The sequence below is a fragment of the Setaria viridis genome, chromosome 9 (genome assembly GCF_005286985.2).
Source record: "Setaria viridis chromosome 9, Setaria_viridis_v4.0, whole genome shotgun sequence".
Taxonomy (NCBI): domain Eukaryota; kingdom Viridiplantae; phylum Streptophyta; class Magnoliopsida; order Poales; family Poaceae; genus Setaria; species Setaria viridis.
Genome location: NC_048271.2, coordinates 1,883,960 through 1,904,455, shown reverse-complemented (window position 1 = coordinate 1,904,455; position 20,496 = coordinate 1,883,960). Strand labels below are relative to the sequence as shown.

Sequence of the window (20,496 nt, the reverse complement as noted above, 5' to 3'; positions counted from 1 at the left end):
GGAGCCGGACTCTGCAGCCGCCGTCTAGATCCAAACTCATGGTCTCGAGCTTTTCAGAGCTCGGAAGGTCGTCGAGGACCATCACGTCAGGCCCCTCGTCTCTTTCGTCCTCATCTTCCTCATCCCCGTTCTCTGCGGCAGGTATAGGACGTCGAGGGAGGCGCTGGTCGAAGCAGAAAGACTTCACCGATTGCTGCGCAGCGCACCGGATCCACGTCTCCGCGGCGCGGATGGACTGTAGCCGGAGGAGCTGATCTGTGTCGCCTTCAAAGTCGAATGGGAACGAGATCTTCAGGTGCTCGATGGCGGCGTCGCCTGATTGCTGCGCGCGCAGAGCGAGGACGTTGCTGGCGAAGGCGATGAATCGCTCGGCGTTGTCTAGCCTATGCGGCCAACAGATTCTGTTCCGTGGCCACAGGGTGAAGCGGAGCGCGGGGGCGCGCGTCCAGAGGCCGCGCCACCGCCGCGAGAGCGCGCCCGTGCGCACCGCGTCGGTCGCGTCGGGGACCAGCCCGAGGATGCGCAGGAGCACGTCGTCGCAGAGGCCGCTGATGAGATCCTTTTGCCACCCGGCGGCGGCGGTGCCGCCATGGTGATCGGCGGTTGCTAGCCTCAGCTTTGCTCGTTTCGCATCGTGGACGACGACGTCCTTGCTAGACTCCATGGCACCCACCAGATCGATCAACCGGTGTACGTACGATACGTAGATGTGTACTTCAGGCGTAAGACAATTGGAAACGTGTACCTCTGATAGGAGAAGACAATGGGTTGGATTTTCTTTTTATGCATCTACCTCTGATAGGTGTTGAGTTATGATCCATATTACGGATGGAGCGAAGCGAGGCCCTTCGCTGGTAGGTTTGGGCCGAAACAAAGCGGCACATTAATGTTAAGAAGGACTACACTATCTATTAGTACCGTATTCCTAATAAACGAAGGTGTGATGAATTTTCCTCCCTATATATACGGATCACCTCCCTTATAGAAAAGATGCACCATAGACTACTATACGGGAAGATCTTCAGGTTAGGGTATCCCCAAGTTGTAAATTTCCAACGTTTGTAACCTCACCTGATATAGTGAAGATTTGATGGCTGGCGCTCGTGGTTTTTTTCTCTTCCTCCTTGGAAGGGTTTTTCACGTTAAATCTCGTGTCCCCTGTGATTGATCTGCTGTTTTTCATTGTTTATCTTGCCTATCATTTGTAACAAGTGGTATCAGAGTCTTGTTCCACATTAGGGTTTCGCGATGGCATCAATGAAATTTGATTTACCGCTGCTGGACTAAAGACAAGATTTTTCGCTCTGGCAAGTCAAGATGCGGGCAGTTCTAGCGCAATTTTCGGATCTTGACGAGGCGCTGGATGGTTTCGGAAGCAAGAAGGAATCGTACACCGCTGAGGAGAAGCGGAAGTACCATAAGACTCTGTCTATGATTCAACTTCATCTATCCAATGATATTCTGCAAGAAGTGTTGCAGGAGAAAACTGCCGCAGAACTTTGGCTCAAGCTAGAATTGATCTGCATGTCAAAGGATCTAACTAGTAAGATGCACGTGAAGATGAAGTTGTTCACGCACAAGCTGCAAGAAGGTGGTTCGGTGATGAACTATCAATCTTTTAAGGAGATCGTTGCCGACCTAGTGTCCATGGAGGTACAATATGATGATGAAGATTTAGGTCTTGTACTGTTATACTCACTGCCTAGTTCGTTTGCAAATTTTCGAGACACCATACTACTAAGCCATGATGAACTAACCCTTGCGGAAGTATATGAGACTCTCTAGATAAGGGAGAAGATGAAAGGTATGGTTCAGTCTGACGCATCATCCTCCAAAGGCGAAGCGTTGCAGGTTAGAGGCAGGCCCGAGCAGAAAACCTACAACAACAACTATAATCGAGACAAGAACCAGAACGGTACAGGTTGTTCGAAGTCCAAAGGCAAGTTGTTCTGCAGGTATTGTAAGAAAAAAACACATGTTATTGATGATTGTTGGAAGCTGCAAAATAAGGAGAAAAGAAACGGCACGTATCAACCGAAAAATAAATCCGATGGTGATGGTAAGGCCTCTGTTGTCTTCGGTGCTGATAATTCTGATTCAGAAGACTGTCTCGTCATTTTTTATGGTTGTGTTGCTAGTCATGATGAATGGATACTTGATTCTGCATGCTCGTTTCATATATGCTCTAACAGAGATTGGTTCAGTTCTTACGAGTCTATGCAGAGTGGAGATGTCGTGCATATGGGAGATGACAACCCACAAGAGATCGTGGGCATTGGCTCCGTTCAGATCAAGATGCATGATGGCATGATACGCACACTGAAAAATGTGAGATACATACCAAGGATGGTCAGAAATCTCATCTCCCTCAGCACACTTGATGACGAGGGGTACAAATACTCCGGCTTAGGTGGAGTGTGCAAGGTATCAAATGGTTCTCTCATTCATATGATAGGTGATATGAATTCTGCAAAGTTATATGTTTTTAGAGGAAGTACTTTACATGGTTCTGTTGCTGTTGCTACTATTTCTGATGATGAACCAAGTACGACTAACCTGTGCCATATGCGTCTTGGACATATGTGTGAACTTGGTATGGCAGAATTGATCAAGAGAGACCTGCTAGATGGTTGCACTTTGAGTACCATGAAGTTCTGTGAGCACTGTTGTAACGACCTCGGTTAAAATCCTTCACGTTAATCTTAATCCGAGCCCCTGGTCCCTGTCTCAGTTTTACCAAGTCTAAGTGCTCAACCTCCAGTTCGGTCCCGACCCCTGTTATCCGACCCTCGCCGTTTTCCCCAGTTCCGACCCCGCCGACCCCAACTCACCCGCCGGATCTTTCTAAGTCCTCCGACAACGCCTCCCTTCAATCTGAGCCGTGGACCACCGAGACTGACCGGTGGACCCACGAGATCTTTCTCCCAGATCTCCCGCGACAGACGCACTCGAGTTGCATGCCCGCTTCAGAGTCCCCTTGCCGCGTGGCTCAACTTCTCTGATGCCCGCCGCTCCGCCTCGTCGCCGGCCACGACCGGATGGATTCTCGCGCCCCTTCCCCAATCGCAGCGGAAGCTCCTCTGCTACCCTTTCTGCAGCACCTCGCCGCCCGCGCCCATCATCACCTCGCCAGATCCCGGCTGCAGAGCCCGATGCCGCCCGTCTTTTCCGTCGCCCCTCCACAGTCGCGCCGCCCCGGTCCGCGCTACACGACGATTCCTCCTCCGCCAACCCAGACCACGGCCGCGACAACTCCTTTTACGCCCTGTCAGAGCTCCGCCCCCGACAATCTGTTGCTCCGCGCTCGCCCGCGCGACCACAGCCGCCTGTCTTCTCACCTGTGCGCCCTCGTTTCTAGCGCCGTTCCCGCGGTCTCTTCCATCAAATCCACCGCACGACGATGCCCGCCTTCGCCAAATCTCAACCACCGGCAAAACCGCGCCTGCGCCGCCCCGCCTCTGGTGCCCAATGACTGCCGGTGCCATCCCCGAAGTCCTGCTCCACCGCCTTCGTTGCTCAATCGCCGCCCCGGTAGCGCACTCCATCGTTTCTTCCCCGGTCTTTGCGCCGCTCCAACCTTCTCTCTTCCGCGCAGCTATAAAAGGGAATGCCGGAGCCCCGCCGGAGTTCCCCTTTGCCATCGCTGCCCTCCCGCTTTGCTCCCTGTTGGTGCTCACAGCGCCACCGCCTAAGTTTCTGAGGAACTCTCCTCTCCACACCGCTCTCTCAATCCGCCCAGCCTCTTACTCCTCCGCGTTGCGCAAACGCTTGCTTGTGGTTCACAAGAAGCACCGCCGCCGCCGGAGTACCACCGGGTATCATCGCCGCTGCCCAAGCCATAGTCTTTCGGCCTAAGCCTGTTCTTTCCCGACCCCAAGCTTCATCTGTAAGACGAAGGTAAGCTGCCGACCTTTTGTTCGTCTCGTCCGACCCCTCCTATCCGCTCGACCCCGGTTCCGTCTCGCCCGACCCTGTCTGTTCCGCCGACCTTTCTCCGCCTCGCCCGAGGGCTCGGCTGTATCTTTTTCCTTGAACCAAGGGTATATGTGTAAAACTTGGAGACTTTTCAGCGTTAAGTCTGAGGACCCCTAGCACATCTATTCCTCTAGATTAAGGGTCTGATCATAAGTTCCTTCCCATCCGACCCTTATATCTTGATCTCCACCAACTCAAGCGAACCTCCCCACCCTCCCATAACTTGCCACAAGTTTCTAGGCTCAAACTTGCAAGTGTTGCTATGAAATAACCGTCTAAATGCTAACACATGCATTGCATTCGTGTAGACCTGCGTCTCGCTGACGACTTCTACGAGCTGCACCGACGCCAGAAGACGAAGGTGTAGCCGAGCTCCTGCCTCCAGAAGCCGAAGCCGCCCAAACAGAAGAGCAGCTTCCTTCCTTCTCGCTTGAAGGCAAGCCCCGGATGCATGAATCCCCCTGTGTTTTACCAAACTTGCGCATGCCTTCTTTATCATGCTTGTGCATTTACGTATAGGGGTTGTCTGGAACCATAGATGCATGACTTAGATCCCTTGATCCGATCACTGGCTGTTGGACCGAGTAGATGCTTTGCTTAAATAGGAAACGGTAAAAGCCGAGTGATGTCCTGTCACTCGCGAGTTGTAGGATTTGGCTGTTTTCCTTCTGTTACAGCTATAAGGACGATGGACGGGGCAAGGTTTTGGGTAACTCTTTGGTGGTCGGTCGATCGCCCCGTCTGTCTATGAAACTTGCTAAGGCCCGACAGTGGTGGTGTTCGTGATCAAGTGTTTGAATGTACTAATCTCATACCTAGTATGGGATGGGGAAGCCTAGTACCTGATTGAACTAGGGCGTGGCTTATACCCCTGCTGTCCCTGGAATGAGGTTCCCATGGTGCATCATGTGGGTGCAAGTGCGGTCACAGTACGGTAGAGACTGGGACTATGGAGCATTGCATCCCAAGGGAAGTTTGGACCTGACACGCGCCTGGGAATTGATGGGGACGGCCGACACAGGAAGCGACCCTGGTGGTGCGCGGATGTCGTGAGATTAGGTTCGCCATGCATGGTCAAGAAACTCGAATCGATTCGTCTGCCTCTCACAGTCTGAGACTGCTTGATCGCTATGTCACCCTGAGTAATAAAGGAATCTGATGATGACATGGTCTTGATGATGATGTATATACCTTTGGTTGGTTCTATGGTTGCTTAGACTAGGTTGCAAATTTAGACCGGATAATGAACTTCGAACCTGAGCTAAAACTTGAAAGTAGGGATACCCCTAGCGCTTTTGGCAAACAAAACCTCCCCCCCTCAGCCAAAAAGCCTTGCATGTCTAGAAGTGGTGGAGTAGCGTACTCCCTGTCGGTTAAGTCTTGTTGAGCTTAGTAGCTCAGCCTTGTTTTGGCTCTTCTTTTTCAGGTGAAGTTGCTGCCTCTGAGCCCTCCTCTGTTGGCACTTGGCCGCCCCAACTCCCTCCGGGTTGGACAGTTGAGTGGGATCTCTCCTCAGACGGCGAGGAGAGGGATCTCTGACGTCCCGGTTGGCCTCACCAGGGATGTCTGACCCCGACGAAGTAGCTTCCGCTTGTTGTTTTACCTTCTGTTGTTTTCTTCTGAACCTTGTAAACTTTGATGTTGTTTTATGGCCAAACTAAATGTTTAATTTGCTTAACTCAGTGGACTTGTTGTATTCTCTGAAACCGCTCACCTTCGTGTGAGTTTGCTATTTGGTCCTGTTCAAGTGGTTAAATCGGATGAAATCCGACGGCACTTCGTGTTTACTTGGTTAAGGTGTGAGTGTCGCATATCAGGCGGCTTAATCATGTTTAATCAAGCAAATCCGAAGTGGATCCACCACAACTGTATTTTTGGTAAGCACAAGAGGGTAAAATTCAACACCTCTGTTCATCGCACCAAAGGTACACTTGATTATGTACATGCTGATTTGTGGGGGCCATCTCGTAAGCCCTCTTATTGTGGTGCTCGTTACATGCTTACCATTATTGATAATTACTCTAGAAAAGTGTGACCTTACTTTCTGAAAGATAAAGATAATACTTTTGTTGCTTCTAAAGAGTGGAAAGTTATGATAAAAAGTCAAATTGAAAGGAAGGTAAAATTGCTTCAAACTGACAATGGCAGTGAATTCTATTCGAATGCTTTTAATGATTACTGCAGGAAGGAAGGCATTGTCAGGCATCACACCATCCCGTACACTCCTCAACAGAATGGTGTGGCTGAGCGTATGAACAGAACCATCATCTCAAAGGCCCGTTGCATGCTGTCCAACGCTCGTATGAACAAGCATTTTTGGGCCGAGGCTGCTAATACCGCCTGCTACTTGATAAACAGGTCACCTTCTATCCCACTCAATAAAAATACTCCCATTGAGGTATGGTCTAGTACGCCTGCTGATTATTCATAGTTGAGAGTTTTTGGTTGCACTGCTTATGCTCATGTTGATAATGGAAAGCTAGAATCTAGAGCCATTAAGTGTCTATTTTTTTGTTATGGTTCTGGAGTAAAAGGATATAAGTTATGGAATCCTGAAACTAAAAAGACTTTCATGAGCAGGAGCGTTATTTTCAATGAATCTGTTATGTTTAATGACAGCTTGTCAACAGATGTTTTTCTAGTTAGTTCTGATGAGGAGCAGCAACATGTTAGCGTGCAGGTAGAGCACGCAAATGATCAGGAAACTGAAATTGTTGATAATGATGTTCATGATATTATTCAGCACTCACCTACTGTTTTGCAGGCACAAAATCAGTCCATTGTAGATCACAGAACAAAGAGGAATTGTGGGCCTCGTCCACGTTTAATTGAGGAATATGATATTGTTCATTATGCTTTTAGTTGTGCTGAACAAGTGGAGAACATTCATGAGCTATCTATGTCCACTGAAGCTGTTGGTTCTGGTGACCGCGAGAAATGGATTTTCGTTATGCATGAAGAGATGCAGTCACTCGAGAAAAATGGCACATGGGATGTTATGCGATTGCCTAGACAAAAGAAGATCGTTCGTTGCAAATAGATCTTCAAGAGAAAGGAGGGTTTATCTCCCAGTGAGCCTTCGAGGTTTAAGGTAAGGTTAGTAGCAAAAGGCTTCAATCAGATTCCTAGTGTTGATTATAATGATGTGTTCTCTCCAGTTGTAAAGCATAGTTCAATTCGTACATTTTTCGGTATTGTTGCTATGCGTGATCTTGAGCTTGAGCAGTTAGATGTAAAGATTGTATTTCTACATGGAGAGCTTGAGGAGGAGATATACATGGACCAGCCAGAAGGATCCATAGTACCTGGTAAGGAGGATCATGTTTGCAAATTAAAGAGGTCCTTATATGGTTTGAAACAGCCTCCTCGTCAATGGTATAAAAGATTTGATTCTTTTATGTTGTCACATGGCTTTAAGAGGTCTGAATTTGATAGCTATATGTACATTAAATTTGTTGATGGATCACCTATATACTTGCTGTTATATGTTGATGATATGTTGATTGCTGCCAAGAGCAAGAAAGAAATCACTACATTGAAGAAATAGTTGTGTAGTGAGTTTGAGATGAAGGATCTTGGTGCTGCTAAGAAAATTCTAGGTATGGAGATTATTAGAGACAAAAATTCCGGTTTGTTATTTCTTAGTTAGCAAAGTTACATTAAGAAAGTTCTTCATCGATTTAACATTCATGATGCAAAGCCTGTTAGTACTCCTACCGCACCTTATTTTAAATTATCAGCTTTACAATGTGCTAGTACGGATGAGGATTTTGAGTACATGTCAAGAGTTTCATATTCTAGTGTTGTTGGTTCTTTGATGTATGCCATGGTTTGCTCTCGTCCTGATTTATCATATGCTATGAGTTTGGTTAGTAGATACATGGCTAATCCTGGTAAAGAATATTGGAAGGTTGTTCAGTGGATTTTCAGGTACCTTCGTGGCACAACAGATGCTTGTTTGAAGTTTGGCAGGACTTATGAGGGACTCACTGGCTACGTGGATTCAAATTTTGCTACCAATTTGGATAAGCAGAGATCCCTCACAGGTTATGTATTCACTGTTGGTGGTTGTGCCATGAGTTGGAGGGCAACATTACAGCCTATTGTTGCCTTGTCTACCACTGAAGCAGAATATATGGCTATTGCTGAAGCATGTAAAGAATTAGTTTAGTTGAAAGGTTTGATTGCTGAGCTTTGTGGAGATGATTCTTGCATTAATCTGTTTTGTGACAGTCAAAGTGTCATATATCTCACTAAAGATCAGATGTTTCATGAGAGAACAAAGCACATTGATGTCAAATATCATTATGTTCGCGATGTTGTCATGCAAGGTAAGCTGAAGGTATGCAAGATAAGCACTTATGATAATCCTGCTGATACGATGACAAAGCCATTTCCTGTTGCTAAGTTTGAGCTTTGCTCAAGCTTAGGTGGTATAACTATTTAGTCCAAGAGGCTATTTGGCGCCGAAAGTGTTCTCTTTGTTGTGTCAAGGTGAAGGTTCATTTTATGCTACAAGAAGGAATTTGTCTCAAGGTGGAGTTTGTTGAGTTATGCTCCAACTTTCGGACGGAGCAAAGCTGAGGCCCTTCGCCTTCGCCGGTAGGTTTGGGCCGAAGCAAAGCAGCCCATTAGTGTTAAGAGAGACTACACCATTTATTAGTATCATATTGCTAATAGATGAGTGTGGGGGGTTCCTCCCTATATATATACGGACCACCTCTCTCATAGAAAAGATGCACCATAGACTACTGTACGGGAAGGCCTCCAAGTTAGGGTATCCCAAGTTGTAAATCTTCGACATTTGTAACCTCACCTGATATAGTGAAGATTTGTTGGCTGACGCTCGTGGTTTTTTTCTCTTCCTCCTTGGAAGGATTTTCCACGTTAAATCTTGTGTCCCCTGTGATTGATTTGGTGTTCTTCGTCGTTTATCTTGCCTATCGTTCGTAACAATAGGAGATTCTCCTTTCAAAACATCAACGTGTACAATGGATTCGTCGATAACTTACAATAGAGAGGCACATGCTCTTCATATATTTCGGTGGTCAACTATTCATTCCTCTAGTTATCTCTTGATCAATGCATAAATGTATGAGACAGAACATACATTTTTTTAGACAAAGGGAAACTTATTTCATTATGCAAATGAAAGAGGTTCCAGCCTCTGTATCTTTCGATACATCTGGCTGAGTTTTATTACAAGTCAAAATCTTCTTTATAGACTCTGTCTAGTAGGAAAGGAAGCAACACACACCAAACAGATACAGTCTCGACTTATTGACACGGCCTCCACTCGTATGAGTGGCACTTGTCTGTGGTGTCATGGCAATCAGTCCATGTTCCGCTAGCAAGTAAATTTTCCCGAAAATCTTTGCATCTATTCTTTATTAGTGATGAGTGCTCCTGAATTGTCCGAAAATCATCATTCCATCTTCTCTTTAGTGAGTGCTTGAAACTTAGAATGACCTTCTGAAGTTGTGTGGCACCTGAGAGCACATACTGCAAGAACCCGAGTTCACAATCGGTTCCACGTACTCTCCTAAATTCTGCTTCCTTGAGGTGAATGAACGAGATCTCATGGGATTTCCGATGGTCGCATATGAAATTCGACTTCCGAACCGCTCCAGGGCATAGAGCAATCTTCCGTAAGCATTATACACACGATTTAGTGCAATGATGAGGGAAGAAACTAAGTAAGCTATCGGCTACATGGAATTTATTTTGAGAAATTGCCGCTCACCTCGTAGAAAATGAAGAAGTCTAGGCAGAGGTATCTGATATTGCTGAATGTTGTGCCTGTGAGGAGACTTGCTACACAACCCACAAAAGAATGCATGTTCTGGTTCACTGTAGGAGAAATCTGAGCCTTCAAAGATCGCACGTGATCAAGTTGTGGTATCTTACCTTTGATTATGTCAATGCCATGACTTTCTCTCTGATAAATGATGGGCCAAAACAAATATGTTATGTTAAGCAATCAGAAGACAAAATATTATCAATACAAGACCAGTTTTGAACTGAGAGGCTAGCTATAAGTAGATGATACGAGCACAGGATGATATTTGATAGGCCACATCAAAGATAACCGTTTAAACTTTTTTTTTCGAATACGCACGAAAGTTGCACATCTTTGTGTTAAGAGGAAATACACAAGTTTTTAGCTAACCGCTTTAACTAGTTCGATGAAGGCAGTGAGAACAAATACATGTGTGTACATGAAATATGTATAAGGCTAGCAAGAATATTAGTTATCATATACCAAAAATGTTCCATAAACTAGCATCATGGACGCAAGCTTCATCTCAAATTTTTTTAAAAGAAATCCAACAGAGAGACAAACAAGATCACTAGAAATAAGCTATGATTTAGTCATACAAAAACGTAAAATTTCAACATCAAAATCATATGAATACTTATTATATATATAGTACTAATTGGAATAGATGCTAATTTGGAACGGTGTTAAACTAGGTGCATACCATTGAAGCATCAAAATCAATAGACAGGCGGCTGGCCGAGCGACAGCGCTGGAGGAGTTTAATTCTGCCATAGTTACTGTCATCGCCATAGGCGTGCCCATGCGACTTCAAGTCAAGCTTGAGGAGGGACACGGAGGGGAAGTCCCCATCGATGATCAACAAGGGGTTTCCCCGGCACGAGAGCTTCTCCAGCCTCGGGGCCGAGGCCGCGAGCGATTCCAGGTCGTCGCAATCCTCGATGCGGAGAACCCGAAGGCTAGGAGCTCTCAGCTCCAGCGATCTCATTCCGTCCATCTCCTCCAGCGAGAGCTCCTTGAGTACACCGGCCTCGACCAGTAGTTTTTGCTGCCCAGGCCCAGCAAGGGTAACGGAGAACATGTGAAGCTTCCGTAGGTTTGGGCAGCACGCAGACGACACGAGGCGGCCAAGGAGGAGGACATTGTCGCCTGCTACCTTCATGAACTCAAGCTTGAGATCCGTGAGCGATGCGAATACTACGGTGGCAGGGAGACTGACCCAGGCGTAGCTTAAGTCCAAAAACATGGCTTCCAGCTTTGCAGAGCTTGGAAGCTCGTCAAGAACCATCACGGGCGCCTCTTCGTCTTCGTCCTCGTCATCTTCTTTGGGCAGATCCAGCTCGAATTGGAAAGACTTCACCCCGTGCCGCACAGCGTACCGGATCCACCTCTCCGCCGCTCCGATGGATGGCGGCACGAGTCGTTCGTTGCGGCAGGCGGCGTTCCGCATGTTCAAGCGGATCTCCAGCTGCTCGAGGCCGCCGTCGCCGGATCGCGCACGGAGCGCGAGGGTGTCGTCGACGAAGGCCATGAATCCCTTGGCGTTCCCTTGGCGTGAGGCGAAGCGGAGCGCGGGGACGCGTCGCCAGAGGCCGCGCCACCGGCGCGAGAGCGCGCCCGTGCGCACCGCGTCTTTCGCGTCTTTCGCCAGCCCGAGGATGTGCACGAGCACATCGTCGCAGAGGCCGCTGAGCAGATCGGCGGCGCCGACGATGGATTGGTCGCCGGCAGGTGGACTCGGCTCCGTTTGCTGTTTCGTGGGCTCGTCTACGTCGTCGTCCTTCGTGGACTCCATGGCCGCCGCCGCCGCCGAAATCGATCTACCCGTCCTCCCGATCTATATGCCGGCACACAAAATAGGAAATGGTGATTGATATGTTATATATCAGCTGAGATGGGCCTGGTAACCAAATGTCTTTGAAGCGAAACCCAAGAGCCCATCGAATTCAGTCCAAAATGTCTCCATAGCTAAGTTGGGCCTGATAATCTGCCACCAGCTTGGTCTAAACCATGGAGTATATTTGAGAGAGAGAAGTTCAGCCTCGCTAGCTTTCAGTAATGGCCCAATGACAATGGATAGCTTTCAGCATAAACTGATCAGGATGTGCAAGCGACTGCTGATACATGAGACAGGAAACGTATTGTTCACCTAGTAGTTTGATCCATATTTTCCTTAAAAAAAAGATGGTTTGATCTAAACTTTTGTGCTGCCAGAGTAGCTCAGCTGCAGTAATTGCATAAATGTATGAAACAAGACATAATGGTGCTCACCAAGAAGATACAATCTAAACTTTTATCGACATGGCCTCCACTCATCATATTGGTGGTAAGTGTCATGGTGGTTGGTCCATGTTCCACTACCGAGTAGCATGTGGCAAAAAACTTTACATCCGCTCTCTAACAGGTACTCCTGATTGAAACTTACAACAACCTTCTGAAGTTGTATGGCACCTTAGAGCACGTACTGCAAGAACCAGAGTTCACAATCGGTTCCGGTTACTCCCCTAAAATCTGCTTTCATGAGGTGAATGAACGAGATTTTATGGGATTCCCAGTGGTCGCATATGAAATTTGACTTCGGAACTGATTGCACCTGTAAGCATTATACATACAATTTAGTGCAAACGATAAGGGAGGAAATTAAGCTAATAGTGGCTTGATGGAATTATGAGAAATCGCTGCTCTCACCTCCTTGATGTGGAAGCAAGCGATGTCTAGGCGGAGGTATCTAAGATTCTTGAATGCTGTGAGGAGGCTTGCTACACAATCCCCAAAGGAATGCAGGTTCAGATTCCTCGCTGAAGGAATAATACGAGCCTTCAAAGATCGCACGTGATCGAGTTGTGGTATCCTGCCTTTGATTATGTCGATGTCCAGAGCCAGCACAATGGTCACTATTGGTGATGGCGTCAAAGCTGAATTCTGGAATTCAACATGGCTGAATGGCAAAGCACCAAGAGACATTGCTCCCAATCTATACAAACTGGCTTGGCAAAAGCACAGGAATGTACATGAGGAGGTTATTGATCATAACTGGACAAGAGACTTAAGGAGAATGAGCACGGTGACTGAAATGTTTGAATTTATGCACTTGGTTCAGGACATCACTTTCACTGACATGCCGGATGACATTGTGTGGAGATGGACAGCAGATGGTGCATATAGTGCTAGGTCAGCTTATGCAATCCAATTCAAAGGATCCTACTGTCCCTTTGAAGCTCAGGCGGTTTGGAGGGCACAGATGGAAGGAAAGCACAGATTCTTCGTTTGGTTACTACTGCAAAGCAAAATACTTACAGTTGATAGACTTATGGCAAGGAACTGGCCATGCAATCCATTGTGTTCTCTTTGCCAATGGTACCTGAAATTGTTGAACATCTTTGCCTCCACTGCCCATTTGCATTGCAGGTCTGGCAGTTTGTCTACCATCGATGAATGTTGATCATCAAGACTGGTGGAGACTATCATTGAAGACGGTGAACAAGGTAAAGAGGAGAGCGAGCGCGGCAGTCCTGATATACACGGCTTGGAACCTATGGAAGGAAAAAAATAGGCACATTTTTTAGGGAATTCAGGCGACTCCACATAGGGTTTTTGGCCTTGTAAAGGAAGAAATTGGCCTGCGTCAGAAAGCGTGTGGTGCACCGTGTTAGTTAGCTTTAACGACGATTATAATATGCAATCCGAGTGTTGAGTGCAAGGAAGACAATGTAATATCATCTATGTAACCCTGAACTTTCTCTTCTTCTTATATGATATATGGCAGTGCTCTTGCCATTTTACGTTTCAAAAAAAATTATGTCAATATCATTCCCATCTCTCTAATAAATGATGAGCCAAAAAAATATGTTATTAAGCAATCACGAAAAAAATCAAATGTAATGTATTTTTATATATTTTTAAGTACATATAAAAATAAAAAGAAGGCAGATACTAATTGAAACTTTTTTTTTGGTGTGTGTGTGTGTGTGTGGGGGGGGGGGGGGGGGGGGGGGGGAGGGACTGGGTGCGCAGCGCATACCATATAAAAATGAAGGCGAAGAGACAGGCAGCTGACCGAGCTACAGCGCTGCATGAGGTGAATGGTGCCGTAGTTACTGTCTTCCCCATAGGCGTACCTATGCGAGTGCAAGTCAAGCTTGAGGCGGGATACAGAGTGCAACCCCCCCCCCGATCGATGATCAGCGACCTGTTTTTACCACACGTGAGCTTCTCCAGCCTCATCGGGGGCCAAGCCGCGACCGACTCCAGGTCGTGGCACCACTCGATGCGGAGAACCCGGAGGCTAGGAGTTCTCAGTTCCAGCGATCTCATGCCCTCCATTAGCTGCAGCGACAGCTCCGTGAGCGCACCGGCCTCGAACACTAGGTTTTGCTGCTCGGGAAGGGTGACGCCGAACATGCGAAGCTTCCGTAGGATCGGGCAGCACGCCAGCGACACGAGGCGGGCGAGGAGGTGGACGTTGTCGCCTGCTACCTGAAAGCTCTCAAGGGTGAGATCCGTGAGCGATGCGAATACCACGGTGGCGGGGAGCCGGACTCTGGCGTCGCCCAGCTCCAGATGCATGGCCTCCAGCTTCGCAGAGTTAGGGAGCTCGTCAAGAGCCATCACAGGCGAATCTTTGTTGTCATCCTCCTCGTCCTCGTAATCGTCGTCAGGCAGATCCAGCTCGAAGTGGAAAGACTTCACCCCTTGCCTCATAGCGTACCGAATCCACCTCTCCGCTGCTCCGACGGCGACGGCACGAGCTGCTGTTTGTGTTCGCAGAACGCGTAGTCCCACATGAGGAAGCGGATCTCCAGCTCCTCGAGGCGGCCGTGGCCGGATCGCGCGCGGAGCGCGAGGGTGTCGTCGACGGAGGCGATGAATCCATGGGCTCTCCCGCCGTGCTCGAACCACCGCCCTGAGGCGAAGCGGAGCGCGGGGGCGCGCCGCCAGAGGCCGCGCCACCGGCGCGAGAGCGCGCCCGTGCGCACCGCGTCGCCCGCGTGTTCCGCAAGCCCGAGAATGTGCACGAGCACGTCGTCGCAGAGGCCGCTGAGCAGATCGTCGCCGGCGCTGGCTTGGTCGGCTGGTGGACTCGGCTCCGTCTGCTGTGTCAACGCCTCGTCTATGTCGTCCTTCGTGGACTCCGATCCATGGCCGCCGGATTCGATCGATTCGTGCTTCTTCTTGGACGGCATGACCGCATGAAACTAACTCCCTCGGCACAATCGCAACATGATGTTACGAATTACGATCACAATTCCCGGCTGGCCACAAGATGACGAGGAGAGTCCGTTTCTCGTACAGCACGCCAGCCAGACTCGGACTAAAACCAGTGGGCTGCGTTGGGCGGTCGGCCTGGTACGGTGCAACGGGCCATCAGAGAAAAGTTCATCCCGTTCAGTGCGGGCTTCCGACTTCCAGTGGCCCAGGTAGTTCTTTTTTCTAAAAAAAATTTATCGCCTAGGCAGATTTTTTTTTTTTTTTGCAAGAAGATCGCCTAGGCAGAAATAGCAAGCAATAGCTGTACTACTGCGACATGAGACAGCGGACCAGGGAGCAGTTTGATCCATCTTTTGCTCAGGTCATCCGAAACAGTTCTAGCTAATTGCTAGTTAGGAGCCATCCTACTCAGCACTAAATAGCTAGCAGTCCATACAACTATCTATATAATGCTAGCTATTTGTTATTTTTAGTACTTTCATGCACAGAGAGAGAACGATTTGACGCATCGTCGCACGTGCGAGCTGAGCGACGAGCAAGTTGCCAGGTCGAATATTTTTGCATCTTCTCTTTCCTCCACATAGGATATATGCTGAGCTGTACACTCAAATAGCTAGCTGACTCAGCATCATCGCGGACGCCCTCAGAGAGAGAAGTGGTTTGATCTAGCAGCACTGTTTGTGCTACCAGAACCGCTCAGCTGCAGTACTGCGAGGCGCCAAACCTATCACACATTCACAGGCTCACAGTATCAGTCTATCACGAAACTGTAGCGTTATCTCCTCCCCGTCTACATTTTGCACGTTCAAAGATGGCATACAACGCGAAAGCAGATGTAATTTTAGGATCTCACTCTCTGCCCAAAGAAAAACCTTGTGTTGATCTCTGAAACTGTAAAAAATGGAATCAGTTAATCTGATGCGTGGCTGAGCTGGCATTTCTGGTTGCGAAATTGGCTTGGTCAGCTCATCTGGCTTCAGAATTTTCTACATTTTAACCACGTCACCAGATCTTATTTCAGCTTTCCCGACACCAACTTCACGTCATTCACTTTTCCATAAAAGACCAGGACAGCAATGCAGTTCCATTCTTATATATTACAGGCTTACAGCAAGAAGAAAAGGGGAAAAACAAAAAAAGCAGAGTCACCCACTCATACCAGAAGGAAGCACCAAGACGGCATGCTCACCTCGCATGTCGCATGGCGCCAACCACAGCAAAACAAGGGAGGATCACAAGACGACCACGGGAAGAAACCAAAGCTGCATTCAAGGGCCATGGCAGTAGCGCACGGTGGACGCATGCAGGTCGAGCAGACAGCGCTCGCAGAGACGCGCCAGTCACAGCCGCGCGCGCTGGCCCAGCGGGGCCGGCCGTGCTCGGCGCCCCCACACGCGTACGTGCACGGCTCCAGAGCCGCACCCCCTACCAGCCACACCTAACGCGCAACGGATCCTATAGGCTACGCTAGCTTTGGCTTCCAGATTTCCTTTTCGCCTCTTTTTCGTCCTTCAGACGGCTATCGCCGTCGGCGGCGGCGGCGCCGCCGCCCAGAGCTGGGCGTTCTTCACCTTGGACACGCTGTTTAGCACCCCCAGCGGCGTCACGTCGCCGACCACCGTCACCTTCTTCGCCGCGAAGTCGATGTCGAACGACGTCACACCTGAAGTGCAAGCAGTTTGGTTATCAGGACCAGGAAAAAAGGTTAATTTTGACGTTGTGTTGAACTCTGAACAAAAGCTTCAGATCCTGAAGAATACAAGCTGACAGGCTCACCTTCCATCTTGGAGAGGTGCTTCTTCACTTTCCCAGCGCATGCTTTGCAGTGCAGGGATACCTTCAGCACAACCACCTGACAAGATACCAAAGCTGGAGCTCAGTTCATAGCAAGTAGCGAAGCACATATGTTGGTTTCGCAGATTTTGAGTAAAATCAGACAAGTATGCAAGCAATCAAACTGAATAGATGTCTATGTTAAAAAAAAATCAGAGGTGGCATGCTGCGAGTTTCTGATACTAATCCAGTAGGCCGCAAAGCTGCAGTCATCCAGTAATTTTATATGCATACATCTGTTTGAAATTCAGAACCTTTAACCAACTTTCAGCAAAAGCGGTATCTGCCTGTAATCATAGTATCTGGATAACTTCGGCTGGAAGTTCCAGATATCAAATGAACAATGATTGTATAAACCCTCCCAGCCCCACATGGATATGATTACTAATGATCACATAATCTGACTTCTGATTTTTTTTATCATTTTCTAATCAAGAACAATAGGACCAATTCTTTAAAAATGTAGAAGCACCTGTCAGTGTTCAGTAATGATTCACAAAACCACTAGTGGAGAACTGTACTGTTCCTTACCTGTTCTTGCGCCTGTGTGTTCTTCGCATCAGCTGCTTCACTTGCTTCCTCCCGCTTGGCATCAACGGCCGGGGCAGTCTCCACCTCCTGGATCTCCTGCGTGGCGGAGGCGAAGCGGCCGCTGAGCAGGTACCTGGACGAGCCGGCGGGGCTGACGAGGCCACCGCCGTTTGAGACGGCGGCGGCCTTGTGCTGCTGCCCCTTCTTGCCGTCGTGCCTGTGCGTCCTGGGCTCGGTGGGGACCTGCGACAGCGGGCTGGCACTGGCAATGGCCTTGTGTGACCGGACCATCGGCTGCCGCTCCAGGCTCGGGCATATCGCGGTGGACGCCGGCGACGAGCACGAGAGGCCCTTCATGTCCCTGAAGAGCAGAGGAGCCATGGTGTAGTAGCGACTAGTGAAAGCAAGTAGCAACACGCTGAGCTGAGCGGCTTTGGCTGTGTTGCTGAAATGGTGGTGGAATGGGCTATGGAGTAAGACTATACTGCTTATATAGCAGACCACCACTTTGCTTTACATGGCAGTAACTCTTATCAAATCCATCAAAAAGAAAAGGGAGAAGGGAAAAAAGAATACTCTTCCCAAAAAGTGATGCTAGTGTTTATCTGCCTGAAAAACCCCACATATGTCATGCAGTATCAAACAAGGAGTTCAGGGGTGATCTGCAACAAACTTACAATGTTAATGAGAAAATGGTTTTTTTTTTGTTCTTTTGTGCACAGAGAAGGCAGAGTGTTGTTAGGATCTCCACAATCTTTTACCCAGAAGTAGAGCTGTCAGATGTAAGTTAACTTGCAGGAAACGACACGGTTTTTTAACTTTATCATCGCAGCCAGGCCACCGTGAAAGTCCTGACGTGTTTCAGATTTTTCCAGCCACGTTGCTGTATGGTTCTTCAGCCGTCTGTATTTGCACCACAGAAAGCCCTTTCATGAAATTAATATACTAGTCAAGGCTGATGTAACAAGCAATACTGAATTATTGATGCAATAGTTGGCCCAATGGAGTCTCTGCGATTGAGGAGTAATTCTCGTCAAATTTGAAAATCCAAAGGTGTTATGATTAGTTGTTGCATCTATAACCATTTGCCTAGCACTTTCATGGACATACAGATGATTCTTCTGGTCTTCTTGAGATACCCTTCTTGAGTTGTTATTTCAGGAACAGTTGTGAAAAAAATGCATGGAAGGATTGCATCTCCTTTTCCCCGGAAAGAAAATACTACTACATTATTTGCTGAAACAATAAATAAAATAAACTCCTGAATAATCCAGGGAATCCTCGAGAAAAGAAAAGGAATAGTTTCAGATAACGTTCATGTGTCAGGATGGACATCGTGCAAGACAGCAAGAGCCAGCCAAGGCCCACCATCTCCATCCATGTCCTTGCACCGTGATCGTGGCAAGCACGCACTCCTTAATGGTGAAGAATGAAGAGTCCACAGCGCCACAGCGGCGACCTTTTTCAGAGGTTTTACTGACGCAAAGAACTCGGACGGTGGCGTTGTTTTCGTTTGAATGAATGGTTGCACTATCGTGCGGTGGTTAGAGAGCGACCCCTCCCTATACCAAAACCTGCAGGCAAATCATGCTCGATTCCGGGCAAAACCGAAGCCCGTTCTTCAGCTTCATCTGCGTCCGTCCAAGCTAGAAACGGCCGTAGACCGGCAGGAAAGCGGGTCTTCCCTCCTGGCGCCGCCCGTTGCGAACTTGCGCTCGGCGCCGTCACGTTCGAGCAAAATCCGATTCCTCCTGTTCCTTTCCCCTCTAAATCCTGCACACAAAACGGTTGGCCCGTCGGCGTCGCGGATTCCGCCGTAGCTACCGTCGCCAGGCGTGCGCCGGGATAGCTGTCTCCAGTTCCTTTCAGCAACGATCGCAGCCATCTTGACCCGAAATCCACATAGCTCCGCGAGGAGAAAGGCGCGTTGAGCGAGCCTGATGCGCGCCGGCAAGCAGGCACGGGAGCGGTCGGGCGCCGGCCGACTCGACCGTTGCCGCTGGGTGCCGGCGGGGCGGCGAGCCGAGGCGAGACGGGTGAGGCCGTGGTGCCGTTGGGTGTGTCAGCGGAGAGCAGTGGCTGCCGTGGCAAGTTGCGGGGGAGAAGGAGCAGCGTGCACGTGACGGGGCGCCGTCGGGTTGTGAGTGAGTGAGGTGATCGTGATCCTGTGACGGGGCGCCATCTGACAGCATGTTTGGCTCCGAATGGGGGCGCGCCGGCATTGGTGGTCACTGCACTGTGCTTGGGTTTTGGCGGGCGCTTGGTTTGATGAGATCGTCGTACGCCAACGGCTCAGTGCGAGGCCCCAACGGGCCTGCGGCCTGCCTGCCGAGAAAAGTCGTCTGAGAAAAGCCAGGCGAAGCTAGACGTTGCTCGCACAAGGCGATCTGGGCCAATCGAATGGCGCACTTCTGGCCAGTTCATCGGACAGATCAGATCTGGGTCTGCTTCTGTTGTTCCAGATTTCCAGTAGCAGCACGTACGCCAGCACCATCCTGTTTGTGCAGCTGTGCCTGAAACAATGGCTAATGCGACCTTGGAACGTTCACTGCACGTATGCTGAAATATGTGAAGTTGTGCACGGCAATATTACTGTATTAGCCATTGTTTTCTTCTCAGCGGAGCCCAGCCCCAGACTACCAACCACCAGCAGCCCGGGTACAAGGTATAAGTGGAAGAGAAAAGGAGCCCAGTTTTTTTTTTTTGAGAGGAAGCCCAGATTTTTGTTGGCAGGCTATGATGTGGCCCATCAACATTTCTGAAAACGTGGGCCTACTATTTCCATACCCTCTTTTTTGGGCCTTGGCATGTTAGTCTTCTGTGCGGCGACAGGTGGTGGGAGAGTCTAAAAAGAAGCTGGTGTGGGTGGGCTGGGTGGTCCAACTCCGGTCCTCCGATTCTGGCCCGGTTATCCACGACTGCAATTGCAACGCTAGAACAGTTGCCACACACGCACGCACCACGCTTAACGCAAATCAATCGTGCTATGGTCTTTTTATTTTCAGATGATGACACGATCGTACTACTGGACTTTGGAGTAGCAAAACGTACTCGTGGTACGACTTGGACACTTGGTCCCTCGCTTCTGCTCTCATACGGCGAGGTTATTACGGAAGTATGGAACCACCATTCTCGCCACAATGTACAACCATATAATCTCCGGAGCCCCT

General features: G+C 48.8%; 2 protein-coding genes across 2 annotated transcripts; both read right to left on the bottom strand.

Moving 5' to 3' along the window:
- Positions 1-10,327: 10,327 nt before the first annotated feature.
- Positions 10,328-11,875, bottom strand: LOC117840723 (putative FBD-associated F-box protein At5g50270). Its single transcript, XM_034721244.2, has one exon. The coding sequence runs from the start codon at positions 11,547-11,549 to the stop codon at positions 10,446-10,448; it is 1,104 nt and encodes a 367-aa protein (XP_034577135.2). The 5' UTR covers positions 11,550-11,875; the 3' UTR covers positions 10,328-10,445.
- Positions 11,876-15,999: 4,124 nt separating this feature from the next.
- Positions 16,000-17,804, bottom strand: LOC117840522 (protein SODIUM POTASSIUM ROOT DEFECTIVE 2). Its single transcript, XM_034721035.2, has 3 exons — positions 17,327-17,804; positions 16,739-16,814; positions 16,000-16,625 (listed from the first exon to the last, which is right to left on the bottom strand). The coding sequence occupies exons 1-3, from the start codon at positions 17,705-17,707 to the stop codon at positions 16,474-16,476; spliced, it is 609 nt and encodes a 202-aa protein (XP_034576926.1). The 5' UTR covers positions 17,708-17,804; the 3' UTR covers positions 16,000-16,473.
- Positions 17,805-20,496: the final 2,692 nt, after the last annotated feature.